General features: G+C 52.9%; 1 protein-coding gene across 4 annotated transcripts in view; it reads left to right on the top strand.

Moving 5' to 3' along the window:
• The window catches only part of SYNE3 (spectrin repeat containing nuclear envelope family member 3), a 91,256-nt gene that overhangs the window by 39,306 nt on the left and 31,132 nt on the right, over positions 1 to 20,818 (top strand). For all 4 annotated transcript variants that reach the window (XM_067726600.1, XM_067726607.1, XM_067726614.1 and 1 more), the window contains 4 exons: positions 7,574 to 7,746; positions 9,023 to 9,332; positions 17,602 to 17,763; positions 20,358 to 20,705. In XM_067726600.1, the coding sequence (XP_067582701.1) occupies positions 7,574 to 7,746; positions 9,023 to 9,332; positions 17,602 to 17,763; positions 20,358 to 20,705 (993 nt within the window). The remainder of the gene's footprint in view (positions 1 to 7,573; positions 7,747 to 9,022; positions 9,333 to 17,601; positions 17,764 to 20,357; positions 20,706 to 20,818) is intronic.

Consider the following 20,818-nt stretch of genomic DNA (forward strand, 5'->3'; position numbering starts at 1 on the left):
GAACTCTAGACTAAGAGTCAGAGACCTGGGTTGCAGTCTCCACGCTGATCTAAAGTGCTGTGTGACCTCGGCCACATCCCTGTCCCTCTCTGGGCCTCAGTTTCCCATCTGTAAGTAAAGCAGTTGACTTAACGTCTCTCAGGTCATATCCATTGGGATATGCCACAATTCTAATTTATCACCTAACAATGGTTGCTTTATTTAAGGGGAGGCTTACCTCTTCCTGCACAAACTGACCCCCCAACAGGCTAGAAATAGAGCTGACCCCACACCCATGTCCCTGTATCTTGTCTTTTCTTTCTTTCTCCTTTTTTTTTTTTTTTTGAGCTGTCTTATTGATTTTGCACATTTTATTGAAAATATCTAATGCTCTTTTTGGAAGTGGACAGTTAAAATTAAGAATCGATATCACCTTTTCAGGGCCAACGGCTTAAGTGTCACCACACAGTATGAAGAAGGACCCAGGGTTTGCATTTTAAAAGTGGGGAAACTGGGTCTTGGAGCGGTCTGGTGACTTGTTCAAGTTGCAAAGGCCTCTGGGGAGGACACTCCACCCTAGAATTCTGGTCTTCTGACTTCTTTTCAAATTTGCTTTCTGCTTCCCTACAGCATCGTGTGCTTCTGCTAGCGTCAGGGTGCAGGGTGTTGTGGTTTCTCAGGCATTCTGTTCAGTAGAACAGCTCACTGGACTAGAGAGAGGACAGGCTTTGGAGTCTGGAAGTCCTGGGTTCAAATCCCAGCTCTGCTTCCTGCTGGTCCTGTGACCCCGCTGGACCTCTCTTCACTTCCCTTCTAGAATGGGTGAAGCTCATTGTGTCAGGATGCTGACTTCGAGAGGGTGGGTCACAAGCTGCCTTGAGGAGGCGTTTGTTGCTGATGGATGTTAACATAGAGAAAGCCCTGTGCTACCTGTGAGGCTGGATGCAAATGACCTGAGTTGACAGTGACAGTGGCACCCTCTCTATTCCCCCTCCCCCACCCCCAGTCCCCTCCAGTGTCTTCTGGCATTTCCTGTCATCCCAGTTGCCCTCAGATTAGTCCTTCCCAGTCCTTCATTGGTCGGACCCCAGAGGATCTGAGACCCTCCACTTTGAGTCACGATTTCCGTCAGCCTCCCCTGTGCCAGGCCTCGAACCCTTGGGATGCCAGGTGATGGTGCCTGGTCCCTGCCCTCAGGGAACTCCTCCCAGGTAGGCACAGAGACTCCCACTTGTCCCAGTGGGAAAGGCCCCCCATCCCTGCTCGGCCTCCCTCTTGGTGTGGCACCATCCTAGCACGCACCACCCTGGACCACTCGTCCTTTTATAGCAACCATGAACAGATACTTGATGCAGCTGGTGAGAGCCCTGCCCAGGGGACCGTCACGGCAGAAAGGAGGGGTGACCATTCTTGAGTGGCCTGGTCAGAGGCTTCTCAACTGGACGGTGAAGTGAGTGGAAAACCCAGGGTACACGGGGAGCCCCGAGGAGGTCACGTCCCCCAGTCTAGAGGGTCAAGAGAGGCCTCTGGGGACAAGGGTCTTTACTGCTGAGGCTTGAATGAGGAGTTAGTCAGACTCGGGGATCCAGGGGGAGGGGAGGGAAGGGGCTCCAGGCAGAGCGAACAGAATAGGAAAATAACTGGAGGTGGGCACAGCTGGGGGCACATGTGGGACACCCCCGATGTTGGTGTTGGGACAGCATCAACCATCAGGGAGAAGCAGGGGTCAGGACCAGAGAGGTGGGGAGGGGTCAGTGGTTCCAGAGCCTGGAACAGGGAGCCAAGGAGGACCCCTCCTCTGTAACAGAGCGGGTGATGGGTTGGAGATTTGGAAGGTCAGGGGCAAGCCTGGTGAGGAGAGGAGTTGACAGCCAAAGCCCCTTCTCTTGTCAGTCTTGGCCTCTGTCATCATCGTCATTATTATTGTCACCAATATTCGTTATCAAAAGATGACTCTGCCCGGTCACTGAGAGAAGGGAGCTGACATTCATTCAGCAACTATTATGTGCTCAAGCCTGTACTATCAGCTTTCATGTTTAGTTTCCCCAAAGCCCTGTGATCGTGGTCTGTTGTCCCCACTTTTCAATAGTGAAATGGATCCCTAGACACAGAGATGGGCCAGAGTGGAAGGAATGGATCTTGTTAGGGCTTGAACCCAGGGCTGAGTGCAGAGCATCACTGACCGTCCCCGTGTGGGGTTCTGGGGCGGTGGAAGGGGTGAGGCGCACCCTACGCTCGGGTTCACGGCATCACGGGGACAGGCACGCACCTAATCCTGCAGTCGCACAAGTATGTACGAGGTGCATCCCTAACATGGGTCTCGTGAAGTTATTCTCCTCCTCTAAAACCTTCTATGGCTCCCCATTGCCTGCGAGAGAAAACTCAGCTTCACCTGGCATCAAACGTCCTCCACTACTTATCTGCCACAACCCTCTTCTCCAGCCTCAGCTTCCCCCTCCAGCCGACCTCCCAGGCACACATCCTCTCCCGCTGGCAGAAAACCTCCTAGATTTCCTATCACCAAACCTTTGTGTGTGCTGTTGCCTGTAGTTGGAACGCCCTTTCGTTTGGGTGTGGGTGTGCATGTGAAATGAAACGTCCCCTCGCCCACGTGTCTTTCCTAACCCCTTCCCCCAGCCCCAGCCCCAGCTCCTGGCAGCCCTGCACAGCACTTGCTGTCTTAGTGCGCTAATCCTTTGGACCTTGCACCATTTGCTGACAGCTCATTACCCCCTGGTGGTGGGTCTGGCTTCGTTAGGCAAAGGCAAGGGCGGCCCTTAGGAAGAGCTGTTGGCAAGGCCAAGGTGACCGGGTTCTGGAAGCCGAGGGAGCCCTTCCATCAGGTGAGCCCTCAGGGATTTGGCCTGGAGCCTAGGTCAAGGGAGCCGTGTCCTGGGTGCCCCACCACCGTGCTCTCCTACGGGGCTCAGACCCGCTTGTTTTCTGTGTGCTTTGATGTTTCAAAACCAGTTTTGCAATAAGAAAACATTTCACCCTTGTCCTCTGGTGAAAGGGAGCAGCTAGAGCCTTCTCCACCTGCTGGCCCGTGGGACCTCTCCTGGGGCTGGGGTCTCCCATGCGATCCCTCCACCAGCTCAGTGACGCACGTCCCAAGCGCCTGTTGGCTGGAGTGACCAGGATACGAGTTCTGATCCAACTCTGGAGCTTAGTAGCTGTGTGGCCAGGAGCGGGTCCCATGCCCTCCTGCCGCCTCATTTTCCCAGTTGTAAAGTTCAGGAAGAACCCCCGGCAGGGACCGGTCACCTAGAGAAGGCCTCTGGGGACACGTGACTTCACTGCTGAGGCTTGAATGAGGAGTTAGCCAGGATGGGGGTCCAGGGGGAGGGGAGGGAGGAGCCTGGGGGAGGGGGAGAGCTGGGGCCTGGGGCCTGCAGGCCTGGGTTCGAATCCCCGCTCCGGCTGTGGCACCTGGGGAGAATTTCCAGTGCCTTCTGAGCTTCACTCCTGGGGAAAGTGCTAGTTGCCACCTTGCAGGAGGGTGGGAAGATTGAGGCCAGTGACTTAGTGGCGCACTTGGCAAAGTGCAGGGCACGCTGGCAGAGCCAGTGGAGAAGGTTGTTTCTCGTGGTTTCGATGCAGGGACACCAGCCTGTGGACTCTCCCAGCCCACGCCGGTGCCCGCAGCGGCTGGTCTCCCAGGTCGCCGCATCTTGTCTCTTTGCCCTCTGCGGCTCTGCGCTTGGGGTCTAGGCCAGGCTGTTTCCTTACTGGTTTCCAAGCCTCTTTATGGTCAGAGACGTGCCACATTTCCTAGGACTTGGCTTCCAAAAGCCGGATGCCCTGAACACGCCGTGTTTTCCCAGCTTTGCTGGCTCAAATGTCTGCTCAGCACTGAGGCCTGGTGCCACTGCCACCTCCTCATGAGGCCTTCTTGGTTTGCCCACATCCTTCCTCAGAGCTCCAAGTTTGGGGTCTGTCACAGCTCTTTCACAGTCATCTGTGCCCTTGTCTGCAGACCCCCTTACAGCCTGCAAGCATCGGGCCATGTTTGTTTCCCTCCTGGACTCTAGTACCCAGCACAGTACTCAGCACAGTACCCAACACAGTACTCAGCTTGGTACCCAGCAGAGCACTCAGCACAGTACTCAGCATATTACCCAGGACAGCGCCCATCTGGCCGTGACTGCGTTGAGGGAAAGCCCTGACTCACCACATTCCTCCAGCCTTCCTGAACTGCTTCTCCTCCCTGCTGAGGTTTTCCCTCCACCCAAACCCCGGCTGACTTTTGCCCTCACTGGCTCCCTCGAATCAGAATTGCTTTGTGGCTACAGTTCAATGACCCCCTTCCCAGCTGGCTCGTGTCCCTTGCCAAGCACTCCTGGACTGTGTCCTTGCTGGGGTGGGGCTGTAGGAGAACCACGCACGAGCCAAAGAGCGGAATCATCAGGGCAGAGAAGGAGGGTGGAATCTGCTTCTCGAAGGTTGGCTTTGCCAGCTCAGCTCTAGCCTCTGGTCCCACAGCAGACATGCCTCTGGTCCCACAGCAGACATGCCTCTGGTCCCACAGCAGACATACCTCTGGTCAGTGTTTTGGTTTGGGGGCAGGGGTTTCTGCTTCAGGCCAGGTGGGGCTCATGTTCTGCCGGCCTTTGGGACTGGCCAGCTCTTCTCTCTTTGCAGGGAAGCAACAGGCTCACTCCCCTGCAAAGAGCGGTGGGTCCCCCCATCTCCCATGTTCCCCTGGTCCAGCCTGTGCTTCCCTGGCCAGGAATCAGGAGGGCAAAGGTCCAGAGGCCTAGAGGAGGTCACACCATCAGGACCCTGGACTGGTTCCTTGTGAGTGTGGCAGAGAGAGACTGAATTTAGTTTCTTCCCCAAGCTGCTGTCTCCCTTCATTCACGGAGCTGGATTCCGACTGAGGTTAAGTTGGGCAGCCCCTGTAGAGGAGGCCTCGCTAACTGCTGCAGAGAATTGTTCTGCAAAGCTAAGGTTTCTGTGGGTCCCCGGTGCCCCCACTGGTAAAACTGGAATCACCCTGGTGCCCATCTTGCCAGCTTGGGGATTGGGCATGGGGTCTACGCCACAACTCTGGGTGTCAGAGACATCAGATCCTGAATTATTATTATTATTTCTTTCTTTTTTTTTTTTTTTTTTTTTTACGGTACGCGGGCCTCTCACTACCATGGCCTCTCCCGCTGCGGAGCACAGGCTCCGGACGCGCAGGCTCAGCGGCCATGGCTCACGGGCCCAGCCGCTCCGCGGCATGTGGGATCTTCCCGGACCGGGCCACGAACCCACGTCCCCTGCATCGGCAGGCGGACTCCCAACCACTGCGCCACCAGGGAAGCCCTATTATTATTAGTTCTAATCAAATTAAATCTCACTGGATGGCAAGAAATTCATCCTCAGCCATGCTGGGGGACCCCTTCTTCTGAGAGGTGTGAAATGTTCTGTTCAGGGGGTGGGTAATCTTACTCAGTCCAGAACATTCCACGGTGGCCCTGGGTCTTTGGTCCACACTCGTCACTGTGGTGCCTTTGTCCGCCACTTTGCTGCCCACTGCTGAGCGGGACTTGGGGTCCCTGCTGGGCGCCTGCTGTCCCCGTTACCTGCTACGGTCCGGCAAATCCTGCTGCTGGGCCCAGCCCTGAGCCCCAGACCACAGCTCTTTTCCTCTCTGGGGGAACCTCCCTGCTCCTCACGCTACCTCTCTACACCCCACTCAGAGCACAGAGACAGCCCTTGTAAGGAGGTTCTTCAACCTCACTCTTTGATAACACGCATAGGCAGGGAAGTCCCTCTATACCCGGGGTCCCCAAGCCCTGGGCCGGGGACCGGTACCCGTCTGTGGCCTGTCAGGAAACTGGCTGCATAGCAGGCACACGAGCGAAGCTTCTTCTGCTTCTCCCCGTTGCCCACATGACGACCTGAAGCACCTCCCACCCTGCTACCACCCGTGGAAAAACTGTCTTCCACGAAACCGGTCCCTGGTGCCCAAAAGCTTGGGGACTGCTGCTCTATACTATCATCGATGTCATCATTAACCATCGTTAACCACTGTCATACGAGGTAACAAAAAAGGACTGGGACCATTGCCCGTTTGCACGTGTTGGGGGAGGGTCTGCATAACCGCTCAGTGGTTTATAAAGTCCACTAACATCTATGTTCTAATTAATAGTGTTTTTGAAAAGTAATATTATAATCCTATGAGATAGACAAAGCAGAGATTGTTATCACCATCTCTGAGTGACGGAGTGACCTGCCTGGGACCACAGAGTTGTCAGTGGGGCAGCCCTGGACACGGCAGGAGCCCCTCCCCGACCCCACCCACAGCGAAGGCTCAGACGGCCAGCCCACTGGGACATCAGTCTAAGAAAACTGACTGCCAGCCTTAGGGAGACAGGCTGGGGAACAGCTGGAGCTTTAGGCAAATGCTGTGCTGTCAGTAAATATAATCAGAAGGTAAGCAAAAGATAGCGGTAACGGTGAACAATTTTGGAGTGATGGGAGATGCAGTGTGGGCCAGGCCATGTGCTAGTGTATCTCGCAATGTCACTATAACCTTGGGTGGCGTTAACCATTATCTTCCCCCATTTCATAGGCCTGGAGAGTTTAAGTACCATGACAAAGGTCACACAGGTAGTGGCGACGAGCCCTGGAATTGGAGTCTAATCTTATTTTGACTGCAGAGACCAAGCTTTAGTTGCCAAAGAACTAGAATAATAACAGTGAATAATGACAACAGCTAACGTTACCAAATAACGTACTATTTGCCAGGCGTTGTGTATCAGCCTTGGTCCTCCAAGAAGCCAAGGCCAAGGTGAGGTTAGATATGCAAGACGTTTAATAGGGAACCATCTGTGAGAGAAAATGGGACGGGAACCCGGGGTGGCTGGGAGGGACACGGTCAGTCCAATGCAGGTCCGACCCTGAGTCCGGGAGAGCAGGGAGAATCTTGGGCTGCCGGGTGGTTCTCAGGGAATTTGGCAAGGCCGTGGGGTGTCCCGAATCAGTCACCCATCAGAGGAGCCCAGTGTCCTGTAGTAACAGGCCTGCCTTCGTGTTCCTGTTTGGTCACTGGTGGGAACAGCTGAGGGAGTGAGGCCCTGGTGCCAACGGCAAACTCAGAGATAATTCCGAGCCTCGGCTGGGGACCTGGGCCAAGCCCACTCCCTGCAGTGGGCCTGAGAGGCAGATTCTCATGGTGCCACACACTGGGACATGCACTTTACATGCATTTTCTCAGTTAATTCTGGGAAAAAAAAAAAATCTGAGAGCTGAGTACTACTATACACCCACTTTACAGACAAGAAAACCAAGGCCAGGGAAGTAATGAAACTTTTCTGGGTTCACGCAGCTGGAAACAGGCCCATCAGGGAAGGGAGGGCACTCCTATCATCAGACAGCTCTGGGCGGTTCTGTGCTGATTAATCTCCATCGCCGCTCGCTCCCACCCCAGAGCCCTTAGCAGCCTGCCCAAGGTCACAGGAGGAGGGGCAGGGGCTGCGACTCGAACCCCAGCTCCTCTGGTCTCAAAGTCCTGCCTCTTTCCATGTCTTGCCACTGTCTTCCCAAGGCTCTGCCTGTTGGCGTGTTGTCTAACTCCTGGGAACTGGCTTTCTGTCCACAACAGAAAATATGCCAGCTAGAGCCAGAGGGCCGCGTGAAGGTGGACATGGTGCTGCGGGCGGCCGAAGCCCTCCTGGCATGCTGCCATGAGGACCAGAAGCCCGAGATCCTGGCCCGGCTGAGGGACGTCAAAGCGCAGTGGGAGGAGACGGTCACCTACATGACCCACTGTCACAGGTAGGGTGGCTGGGTACCTTTCCAGGCCTTTGTCTGCGGCTGCTGCCGACCCTCCGTGCCCACCACCACGCTGGCCTGGGGCCGCTGCCCAAGGGACATTTCTTCGGTCCTGGGATTAGTGGGAACAGGATGCTCTCTTGGGATGTCAGTCAACCCTGCCTGCCTCTTTCTAATTATAATCAAGCTTAATGAGGATAATAGACAGTGGGAGCCCATCGTGTTTTGCCAACAATTAATTCTTGGTAGACTTGCCGCGTGTGCATCCTCCAGCAGAAAGGCCAAATGGCCCCGGGGGGTAAGAAGGCCTGTTGCCTTGCTAGCGCTTTAGCCCAGATTCTCTGCTTGTACCAGGGAGCCAGGTCAGGGGCGGGGGCTTTGCCTGACCTAGGATCGCCTCTTGCTCTGCTGGTTGCTTGCTGTGTGGCCTTGGGAAAGTTACTTGACCCCTGAGCCTCAGGCGCCTCATCTGGACAATGGGTATAGTCAAGTGTTTCTTGAAGGTTTTTAGGAGGATGGCGGGGGGATAGCAAATGTCGAGAGCCAGGCACAGCGCTTGGCACACAGGAGGTCCTCAGTGGGCAGGAGCTGCCAGCATCTTCTCCGTCTTTATGAAACCAGAATGTTGAGTGGACGGGGGGGAACTTTACTCAGTGTTTTCTGCTTTTCAAACTCTTTCACTTGGAATTCCAAACGAATAGCTTGATGTTGGCTGGACCGATAGGGCCATCTCCACATTACAGACGGGGAAACTGAGGCGGGTGCAGAGGCGGGGTAATGCAGTGAGTTCATGGCACGCCTGGGACCCGTGCACAGGCCCCAGCCCTCTGTCCCCGCTGAGCGGTGACGAGCCCACAGATCCTATTGTACTCCACAAATTAAGAGACACACTCCCCGTGGCAGTCTTCTCGTGACTGCTAGTGGGCACCCATGTGGTAAGAGCCAGGGTGACTGTGTGTGGAGTCCCAACACCAGAGAGAAACAACTGTGGGCATCGTTGTGCATCACTAATAGGAATTGGGGGTCCTGGTGGCTCAGGGCATCAGCAGGCTGGGGGTTCTCAGAGCAGGTCTGGAATCTGAGCCACCCTGATCATTAGCCCCATGGAGCTTGTCTCCCAGACGGGAGGGTCTTGTCTATCAGGACTGGGGTGAGGCCCGAGAGGGTGTCCTTGTGCCCCCTCCCGCAGCCCCCCAGTACTGGGGAGGGGGCAGCGGCACGGCCTCCCCGCCCATGAGCCTGGTGGGGGGATGCTCATGGCCGTGGCCTCTGCCTACAGCCGTATTGAGTGGGTGTGGCTGCACTGGAGCGAGTACCTGCTGGCCCGGGATGAGTTCTACCGCTGGTTCCAGAAGATGACGGTGGTGCTCGAGCCCCCTGTGGAGCTGCAGCTGGGCCTGAAGGAGAAGCGCTGGCAGCTGAGCCACGCCCAGGTGCTGCTTCAGAACGTGGACAATCAGGCCACGCTCCTGGACCGGCTGCTGGAGGAGGCGGCCTCCCTGTTCAACAGGATCGGGGACCCCAGCGTGGACGAAGCCGCGCAGAAGAAGCTGAAAGCCGAGTACGACGCGGTGAAGACCAAAGCCCAGGTGGGTGCGGGCAGCGGGCTGTCTTCACCCCTTCATCCGTCACCTGCTCCCATCTACCCGTCCAGCCACTCGTTTGCTCCCTCACCATCTGTCCATCCATCCATCTACCCACCATCTACTATCCACCCACCCGACACCACTCACCCACCACCATCCACCCATCTCCCCACCCTCCTATCCAGCTGTCTACCCACTCACCCATCTATCTCCCCTCTAAACTAACTACTAAATCCCTTATTTACTATCTAGCCACTCACCACTCCATCCACTTACCTACCCATCCTCCATCCATCTCCCCACCCTCCTATCCAACTGTCTACCCACCCACCCATCTATTTCCCCTCTAAACTAACCACCAAATCTCTTATGTACTATCTGCCCAGTCACCCCTCCATCCACTTACCTACCCATCCACCCATCCATCTCCCCACCCTCCTGTCCATCTGTTTACTCACTCACCCATCTACCTCTCCACTAACCTAACTAGATCTCCTATTCCTCTCTCCAGCCACTTAATCACCCACCCATCTATTCATTCACCTACTCATCAACCCACCTATGTACTCTTCACATACCCATGTACTCATCCATCTCTCCACTATCTACTACCCACCGTTTACCCCTTCACCCACTTACCTACTCACTATCTACTTGTCACCCATCCCTTATCCACTCACCCAAGCATTATATAACTACCTACCTGTCAATCTTCCACCTACCCATTCACCCACCCCTCCACCATCCATCCACCCATTGACACATTATCTACTATCTGTATGGCCAGCGTTGCTCATGCTTAATACACATGTGGGTACTTAGTAAGTGTATGTTGACTGACTGACTGATGGACTTTGAGGTTCACTTCCACCCAGCTCCCCTCCCCTCTCCCTCCCTCTTTCCTTCCTTCCCTCCCTCCTCCTGCCCTTTAGTCCTTCTCCGTTGCTTTCCTCCTCTCCTCTCTTTTGTCCTTCCCCCAATTCCTCTGCCCATTCTTTGTCCCCGTCTCTCACCTCATTCTTGCCTTGGTTTAAACAGTCCATTGAGTTATTAAGTTCAATTTTGTTTCAAGAAATTCTATTTGGTTTTGTATTATATCCATCATTCATTTTTTTCCTTTCTTTCTTCTTTTTTTTTTTTAAATTTACTTATTTTATTTATTTATTTTTTAGCGCATTGGGTCTTCGTTGCTACACGCAGGCTTTCTCTAGTTGCGGTGAGCGAGGGCTACTCTTCATTACGGTGTGTGGTCTTCTCATCGCAGTGGCTTCTCGTTGCAGAGCACGGGCTCTAGACGTGCAGGCTTCAGTAGTTGCAGCATGCGGGCTCAGTAGCTGTGGCTCACGGGCTCTAGAGCGCAGGCTCAGTAGTTGCGGTGCACAGGCTTAGTTGCTCTGCGGCACGTGGGATCTTCCCGGACCAGGGCTCGAACCCGTGTCCCCTGCGTTGGCAGACGGATTCTTAACCACTGCGCCACCAGGGAAGCCCCTCTTTTTTTCATTGTCCTTTTTCTCTTAAACTTGGCACTCCTCTCAGGTACGGATTCTATCTGTAGTCATTTTAATCATACACATTTTATAATCGTCAGGCTGCTCTAGTAGCTGAAGTTCCTGGCCTGATACTGCCGTCTGTTGGGTCTCCTGATATGGTGGATCATTTCCTTGGAGACTTCGTGATTCTGAGCTGTGAGCTCATCCTATTTGGGGCCTTATCTGCAGAACCCTGTGGCTGGGCCTGGCCCTCAGAGAGCTTGTGTTTTCCTCAGCAAGGCTACCATGGGAATTTACCTTCAGGGTTCCCATTGAGTGTCACTGAAATGTTTTGGGGGTTCCTAAATCAAGTGGGTTCTCTGCACTTGAACCCTAAGCCAAAATGATGCAAGAGGCTCCTGGCTCCATACTCTGAAAGGTGACTATCTTTTCATTTGTCTTTTCAGCCAGACCCCAGGCTGAAACACATATGCTTCTGTCTTGTATTGCGCTGGTGGGAAGGTTTTTTTCTCTAGTTCACCCTTTGACAGAGGGGGAGTCCCCTGAGTATTCTGCCTTTTTGCCGTGGTCTCTGCCCCCCTGGGCCCAGAGTCTTACCTCCTCCTCCAACCTGAGCATTAAACCCAAGAAGACGTCAAGCACACATGTGGGTTTAGCATCCTGGTTTCCATAGCATCTTTGCATCTGGTCCACGGGCTATCTCTTACCTTGGTGTGTGCGGTGTGTGCGTGGTTCTGCATTTAAATGATGCTTGTTACATTTTATCCAGCATTTCTGGCTGGCTACGGTGGAAGGGTATTCAGCTCTCCCATGTTGCTGGAGGTGGAAGTCTCCTGGGTCCTTCAAGTTATGGGAAATGGTTCTATAATAAGCAGAGATCTGAGAAACCTTGAGTAGGAATAGGACGCTGGCCCCAGAATGCTTGGAAAGGGACCTGGGTTCCAGCCAGGCTCTGCTGCTTCCCAGCTGTGTGGCCTCGGGGTGCTCACCCTACCTGGAGCCAGGGTGTAGGACTGAATGAGTTTGCATGTGAGCTCTTTGAAATTGGCAGGCATTTTCCCAGAATAAAGGATGACTTGTGCTCTCGGTAGCAGTGAGAAGAAATAGCGACAACAATGGTGTCTGCCACGTATCAGGTGCTCGGAGCCCTTCATTGAATGAATGAGAACCCCGCCCCTGCAGCTGGGAGGCTCGGAGGACAGGCAGGCGGGGTGGAGCTTGGCTCTCAGAGCTGTAGCCAGCTGGTCCTCCCTCACGGCATCCAAGTGTCTAGAGCCTGCTTAACAGCAATTCTCTCTCCAGGTCTGCCCCACGGGCTCAGGCAGGGGAGGTGCCTGGCCCATGGCCTCCTTGCTGCTGAGACTTTACAAGAAACAGGTGCTTGTGCCAATCAGCAGAGAGCGCCTCGTGCAGGAAATGGAAAGTGGTTTTGTGTGTGTGTGTGTAAGTGTACACGCGTGTGTGTGGAAGGGGCATGCCTGGGGCACCGGTGAGCACCAATTCTAAGAAATGATCACCTCAGAGATTCTCATCGTCCCTCCAGGGAACCCTCCCCTCACTGGATCCAAAAATTCATAGAAATCACAACTCTTATTGGCGAATGCTATCTTTTCCTAGTCCCTTCATGTCTTTGACCTCATTTGAGTCTCCCAACCTTCTTATGTGGTAAGTAGAGAAGGTGTGACTGGACCCTTTTTTTAAATTTTGACTTAAAAAATAATCTACAGATAAACAACAAGGTCCTACAGTATAGCACAGGGAACTATATTCAGTATCCTGTGATAAACCACAATGGAAAAGAATACGAAAAAGAACGTATATATCTATATGACTGAATCACTCTGCTGTATACAGAAGAAATTAACACAACATTGTAAATCAACTATACTTTAATTAAAAAAATAATAATAATCTAAGGGTCAGATACCCCTGGCCCATCAGAAAGAACCGAAAGTCCTAGGCGACTCCCTATGTGGGGTCCTCCTTTGGTGGTTGCCCCGGGTCCTGGGTGAGTCGCTGCACCTGTGTCCATCAGGGGAGATCGGGGCCGCCAGAGCTCCTGTGGGTCCAGCTCAGAAAGTGGACGCAGTGGTACATGGGAGGTTTCGAGCCCCTGGATGAGGGAGCAGGTTGTTTCCAAGGGTTTTCCCGAGGCGGAGCCCAGCTGGCAGCATCCTGGGGGCAGGAGCCTGGGGGCTCTGCCTATGATGAAGGGGTGGGGGGAAGCTGCCACCCTGGCAGAAGCCCTCCGAGTTGCCAGACGGGCTGGTGAATTTTGACCTCAGTGTGGAAACTGGGGGGTGTGCAGGGTGACTGGACCCTATGAGAGAAGGCCGTTCAGTTTGGCCTTTTGAGCTGTTGACTGAAGCTCACAGACCCTTGGTTTCCTGCTCCTGGCTGCCAGAGGTTTGGGAGCTGTGTTCTAACTCACAGGGAGCCCGGTTAGCTCTCGGGATGGGGTTGGGGGTAGGGGTGGTGAATGGAGAGCTGTTTCTTGTCTCTCCCAGAGCCGGCAGTAGAAGATTGAAAGGCGGTATGAGGGAGAGGCCAGGGCAGGCCCCTACAGAGCCTCTCTGAAGTTATACTCAAACTGTCATGTGCATGTGCATTTTGTTGGTGAGAACAGTCATAGCTTCCAGATGATGCCATGACCTTCAGAAGACAGGAGCTACTGAGAGGGGCAAACTGTTATATCACCCTTAGCAAGGGTCCTCTTCTGTAAAATAGGATATAGCTTCCCCAGCGTCAGCCTCCCAGGGCATACCCCATACTGGGCCTTCCAGCCCCAGACGAAAGGAAGACACTCTGGCTCCACCCTAAGCAGGGTGAGGGACACTGCATGTCCAGTAGTCCTCAGAGGTTCTTGGTAGCCCGGATGCCTCCTGGTCACCTGCTCTGGACATTTGATGAAGGTCTCACCTTGCACTAAAGTCAGACGAGAAAGCCACCCTGAGGCAGGCAACTGAAATCCTCCCACCCCAGTGAGAGTAGGAGAGCCACGCAGGGACCCCTAGAGGTCCAGGCCTATTCAAAGGGTGGGAAGCGTCTCTGGGATATTGTCTTAGTCTGCTCGGGTGGACAGAACAGAATACCATAGACTTGGTGGCTTAAAAAACAGGAATTTGTTTCTCACAGTTCTGGAGGCTGGGAAGTTCGAACTCTAGGTGTCAGCAGATTTGGTTCCTGGTGAGGGGCCTCTTCTTGGCTTGAAGATGGTAACCTTCTTGCTGTGTCTTCACACGCTGGAGAGGGAGGGTCAGCAAGCTCTCTGGTGTCTGTTCTTATAGGGGCACTCATCCCATCCTGAGGGCCCCACCCTCATGACCTCATATAACCCTAATCACCTCCCAAAGGCCCTGCCCCCAAACACCATCACATTGAGGGCTAGGGCTTCATCGTGTGAATTTGGGGAGGATGCATCTCAGGCCATAGGAGATACCGTATGTACTAATATCTCAACTTTCACCGAGGAGAGCCCATTTCATTATTTCTTGTGCTGGTTAACAAGCCACTACTTTTGCCTTTAAAAATCCAGTTTTGACTTCCAATATGTTAATTAGCAAGGCCTCTGGTGTTGACAGGGACAGGACCACAGAAGCACAGCGGGGGTCACCTCTGGACTGTATCCTTCGTGACCACCCCCTGAAGGGAGATTCTTGATCAGGGAAAGTGGCCAAGCCCGGGAATTAGCAGTGGCACAGCCAGCAGAAAGCCACTGAAAGCCGAGAATAGACAAAGCAGGCTGGTTGCCCGTGGGCGGGGCCTGCTTGTTTACTTTGCCTGATGGTTTTTAATCCAATGATTGTTTTCTGAAGGGCCAGGCAGATAGTAGCACCCTCCTCCTCCCTGCTTCCCTCTGTGGCTGGGTTTGTTTGGCATCTCGGCCAGGAATCAGAGCCCTTCCTGCAGCCCTTTGCAGAGGCACAAATCCACTCCCGCCCTTGTTAATTGGTTGGGTTTTGACATTCCTGACAACTCTGCCCACACAGATGGTTTGATTGTTTGGTGTAACGAGAGGAGGTGAAACCCTCTCCCATTTGTCACCCACATTCCTCCGACGTGCCCTGCCCGCCCGTGGTGAATTGTGTTCTGTGATCTCTTTACGCCTGGCACAGAGCGCGGCTGGATGCCTGCCCTGCTCGGCCGCGTTCCTCTCCTAGCCGCCTGCTCACCGTCACAGAGGCTTTTATTTACTCTGGATCTCCCCCAGTGCCAGCACCTCATTCTTCACACACACAGAGCCGCCAGCCGGCACTTTTATTGGAGAGTTTGCTGCACTGCAACCTTTATCACCATCCGTGTCAACCAGGGGCCCAGCCCCTATTCTCTGCTTAGTATTCTTGACCCACTTTGTTTCGTAAATGAATCTTCTCGTGGATGGAGGAAGCTCGGGGAGGATTCTGGTGGATGCAAATAACCCTGCGGGGGATGGGGAGCAGCAGGGGAACCTTGGTCCACTTTCTGAATTCAAGCAGCCCCGTGTTTCCCATCTGTCAAGCGCTGAGCCTCCCTCCCATAGTGAGAGGATTCTCAGTTCTTCACTGAAGGACTTGATCTTGTGCCTTGGTTTCCCCGTCTCTGAAATGGGGATATTTTCCCCTACTTGCCATGGGTGTTGCAAAGGTTTCAATGAATTGGTGTTTCTAGGTTTGGTGAGGGGCTTCTGCACGGGAGGGGAAGGCACACACACATAGCCAGGGGGGTCTTTCAAATCCACGTGTCCGTCTACCCTTCCCAGTTGAGAATGGTTGACTTAGCCTCGTAGAAGGTCAGGACCTTCCTGAACGTGGCCTGACTCCATGGCTGAGAGCTGAGGTCAGCAAACCACTGCCCGTAGGTTCAGTCCAGCCCAATTCCTGACTTTTTTATGACCTGTAAACCAAAAATAGTTTTTATATTTTTCAATGGTTGGGGGAAAATTAAAAGCAGACTATTTCATGACATGTGAAAATGATAGGAAATTCAAATGTCAGTGCCCATGATTCATTTGGTTGGAATACAGCCATTCTTTGTGTGTCTGCCTGTGGCTGCAACTTGGGTGCTACGATGTAAGTAGCACACAAGTGGTGGAGAAGTTGCAGCGGAAACCACGTGGCAGGCAAAGCCCAGAATATCTCCCATCTGCGAGAACGAGAGATTCTGCCACCCGCTGGGCCTGAGCAGTGATTCTGGAGTCTGAACTTGGCGTTTAAATCTTGTCTGCAAGAGTTAAGTTACCTCCCGACACCCATTTGGATGCGCGCATAATGGGACAGTTTGGGATCCTCGTGAAGATATTAAATACGATAATGCCGGTCTATTTCCAGGTACATAGTAGGTGCTTATTAAACGAAGGTCCCCTGGTTCCTTTTTCTTGGCTCTCCTTGGAGAGATCCCTCCCCCGGCACACACCCCACACTTAGTTACCTCTGGCCACTCAGGAAGCACTTAGTCTCAGAGCCTGCCCTGAGCGGGACCAGGGAGATGAAATCAACCCCCGTGTCCTTAGGGAGCGCTTGGTCCCCACCAGATGACAATTCGGTAGACAAGGCTGGGGGAGAGCCACAGCCTGGGGCAGTGGGCAAAGCCTCAGAGCAGGTGGGGCCTGGAGATGAGCATTGCCATGTGGGCACCTCTCACTTGGTTGGGTGTGACAAGGGCAGAGGGACACAGGTGACAATAAACAATGGCTCAGAGTTCTCAAGCTCTTACTAGCTGTCCGGTGCTGTTCTGGGGTTGTGCGAGCCCTGACTCATTTAATGCCACCCTGATGAGGCAGTTACTGTTATCAACCACACCATACAGAGGGGTTAATTACAAGCTCGAGGGGGGCCAGGGTCAAGCCCCAGGCAGTGGGCTCCCAAGCCCAGGGTCTTGACCGCTGGTCTGCAGAGCCGCATCGTGGGGTCCTGCCCTTGACCACCAGGCTACAATGCTTGGACCTGGGCCTGGGGGCAGTGGGGAGCAGTGGAGGGGTTTAAAGAGATGGTGCTGTAATCAGGGGTGTGTTTTGAAAATCAGAATCTCTAGGCACACAGTAGGTCTTATAGCAGGACACTGTTATCTCCCCAAATGTCACCCACCCTTAGGGCACCATCTTGCCCCTGTGTGGTTAGAGCTTCAGTATGATTGTCTGAAAATAGAGGCAATTCCAACACATGCAGGCAAATCACCACACTCGGGGGGAAATGGGGGGAAGCCTGCTGTTTACTCTCGTACCCCATGAACATAGTCGCAATGGAGCAGAGATGCGTTGGCCCAGCCTTGCCTCCCAGGTTGGAATCTTGGTGCTTTCCTAGCCAGGTGACCTTGGGCAAGTCATTTCACTTTCCGTGCCTTGGTTTCCCCATCTATCAGACTGGGATAATAATGGTACCACATTATGGGGGCAGTCAGGAGCATTCAGTGAGATGATCTTGTACACAAAGTTCTTAGGGCAGCGCCGGCACCTTGGTTAAGTGCTCAAATGGTAGTGTTATGTAGTTGTTACCACGGCCCCATCTTGAGTGCCATTCCTAGGACGTGGCAGGAAGAAAAGCCCACTGTGTGGTTGACAAGCCCAGTGCTGGCATGTTTTGGTCTCTAAAGCCAAGAATTTCTTGACTGATTGCTGATGAGGTAGAGAAGAATGTCCGGGATCTTTGTGTCCAGCGAAAGGGCTGAGGGTCAGTTGTGTCCCACGCTCCCTACACACACACACACACACACACACACACACACACAGATTCAGGCCTGGGAGGCCAGGCGAGGGGCAGCCTGGGCTGGGGACCTTTACGGCTGGTGACTCTCCTCCCCTCCCACAGAACAGAGTGGACCTGCTGGAGCAGGTGACCCAGGAGCATGAACATTTCCAGCTGAGCGTGGACGAGTTCCAGCTGTGGCTGAAGGCGGTGGTGGAGCGGGTGCACGGCTGCATGGGGCGCAAGTGCCGGCTGAGCACCAAGGACCGTCTCTCGGCGCTGCAGGTAACCAACCCCCGGCAAGTCTCTGCGAGAGTGGGGAGGGAGCGCTCATGGCTGGCGGGTCTCTGTTAGAGTTTATTTAATAGGATGGGGCTGGGAGGTCCCAAGAGATACAAACATCCCTGTACACAGACGCCACAAGAGGAGAAGCATGGGATGTGGTGTAGATCCCATGCTTGGGGCCTCGGCTGCTTTATGGAAGTCTCTGAGCCAGTAGGGCGTTTGGAAACCCAAGGCCACAGCAGCATGGTCTAGAGCAGCTGGGCTCAAATGGGGGACATTGTCCACGTCTGGAGACATTTTTGGTCGTCACAACTGGGAGTGGAGGTGCTCCTGGCATCTAGTGGATGGAGGCCAGAGGTGCTGCTACACGTCCTACAGTGCACAGGACAGCCCCCCACAGCAAAGCGTTATCTGACCTCACATGTCAGTATGTGAAGGTAAGGAACCTTGGCGTAAGCATCTAACCTGCAGGAGAAGCTGGGTCCACTCTGGGCTTCCTGACTTGCTGTGATCCTGAACGAGCTTCCGACTCCCTCTGTAAAGTGAGTGGGTAGATTATCTTCAATAATTCAAGGACCACTTTATAATTTTTGACACAGGTCTACAGCACCTATACCATTTATTTAATATTTGTATTTAATTGACTCTCTTTTGAAAAAACCAATGAACGGTGGCCACAAAATATCTTGTATGACGTGTGCAGTTTCCCCACTATCTGAAAGTCGAGTTCCTATGGAACTGTTCTTGAGCCGAAATGGTGTGTAGCAGAGAAGTGGGACTTCCCTGGCGGTCCAGTGGTTAAGGCTCTGCTGCCTCTGCAGGGGGGGCGGGTTCGATCCCTGCTTGGGGAACTAAGATCCCACATGCCGCGCAGCACGGCCACAAAATTAAAAAGAAAAACAAACAAACAGAAAACAAGCGGAGAAGTCATTACCTTTTCTCGCAAAAGCTAAAATCCTCTTTGGATTTCTTTCAGGTAGCGAAAACAGGTACTACTGTAGGTCTTTTGTAAAAGCAAAGTGATATACAGTGTTGTGGCCTCTCCCGTTGCGGAGCACAGGCTCCGGACGCGCAGGCTCAGCGGCCATGGCTCACGGGCCCAGCCGCTCCGCGGCACGTGGGATCCTCCCAGACCGGAGCACGAACCCACGTCCCCTGCATCGGCAGGCGGACTCTCAACCACTGCGCCACCAGGGAAGCCCTACATTGAACTTTTGAAAAGTGTGGGTATCTGTAAAAGAATGTTCACAGCAACCTTATTCATAACAGCCCTAAACTGAAAACAACTCAGATTTTTATCTGCAGAGTATTGGATAAACACGTCATAGAATAGAATATATGTACAAAGACATATTAGTCAATGAAAAGGAATGAAGTTCTGATATACCTGACAGCATAGAAGAATCTAAAAAACATTATGCTGAGTGAAAGAAGCCAGTGTCAAAAAATAACATATTCTATGATTTCAAATAGATGAAGTTCTAGAATCTTCTGGGATGTTAGAAATGCTATATTTTGATAACAGTGTGGACTGCATGGGCATATATATTTCTCAAAACTCTTTGAACAGTAACACTTAAGATCTATATATAGATTTTCTCAACTTACAGTAGGGCTACGTCCCAATAAACCCATCGTAAGTTGAAAATATCGTAAGTCGAAAGTGCATTTAAGACACCTAACCTACCAAACATCATAGCTTAGTCCAGCCCACCTTAAGCGTGCTCAGATCATCTTCCATTAGCCTAAAATCATCTAGCACAAAGGCTGTTTTATAATAAAGTGTTGAATACCTCATGTAATTTATTGAATGCCATAGTGAAAGTGAAAACTATGTTGGTTTACACTCACTGCCGCTGCCCAGCATCGCAAGGGAGCATCGTGCTGCATATCACTAGTCTGGGAAAAGATCAAAATTCAAAATGCAAAGTACAGTTTCTACTGGATGCATATTGCTCTCATACCGTCGTAAAAAAAAATCATTAAGTCGAACCATTTTAAGTCAAGGACAGTCTGTACTGTACTCCGTGTAAGTTGCACTTCACTAAAAAAGTGAAAAAAATATTTTGGAGGTATTTTAAATAAAACAGACAAAAGTGTTTACCAAAATTTTTTTTAATATTAGAAGGCAATGAACACTGATTTAAAAAGAAATTTTATATCATTGTCATAAATGGAATACCAATACTCATTCAGAATTGGTAGATAGCCACACAAATAGATGTAATGAGGCCAAATGGCGTCGTTAGGTTCTATTTGCTCCATACTTTTGCCAGCTGAAGGCTTCGAGCCTGAGGCTGCCTCCGTCTCTGTTAAAAAAGCAAGATTAACAAATGTCAGAGAGTGTTAAAGACAGAGAAGTACCCAACAGAGACTTTCCCCTTCACTTAATCACATGGCTTGTAAATGACATGGTAACGGAATCACATCCTGCATGTTACAAAGGCAGACAGTCCACCCCTTGGAAAGGTGCCTTGGGTCTAGCCTGGGAATAGGAATTACCGCTGGGCATGACGCTCCCAGAGGTCCTGGGAAACGCAGCACGTGTTTTCTTTTTCCCCTCGGGTTTCTTTCCCACCGCCTCCCTGCTTTAGGACATCGCCAGCGACTTTCCCAGGGGCGAGGAGTCTTTGCGGAGGCTGGAGGAGCAGGCCGGGGGCGTCATCCAGAGCAGCTCCCCTCTGGGTGCAGAGAAGATCACCAGAGAACTGGAGGAGATGCGGAATGTTCTGGAGAAGCTGCGTGCACTCTGGGAGGGGGAGGAGGGGCGGCTGCGGGGCCTGCTCTGGTCCAGGGAAGCCTACGAGCAGCAGAGGAGGCAGCTGGAGGCCGAGCTGGCAGAGTTCAGGAAGGGCCTTCAGAGGCTGGCGGAGGAGGACCTGGAACCCGCGGCCAAAGCAGGGACCCAGGACGAGCTGGTGGCCCGCTGGAGACTCTACTCGGTAAGCAGTGTTTGGCAAAGCCGCGGCCCAGTCCGGGTGCCGTGTGTGCCTCGGGGCATCTATGCAGCGGGAGGATCACGCTTAGTCTCAAGCACGCTGGCTCTGGTCTTCCT

The sequence above is a fragment of the Pseudorca crassidens genome, chromosome 1 (genome assembly GCF_039906515.1).
Source record: "Pseudorca crassidens isolate mPseCra1 chromosome 1, mPseCra1.hap1, whole genome shotgun sequence".
NCBI classification, from domain to species: Eukaryota; Metazoa; Chordata; class Mammalia; order Artiodactyla; family Delphinidae; genus Pseudorca; species Pseudorca crassidens.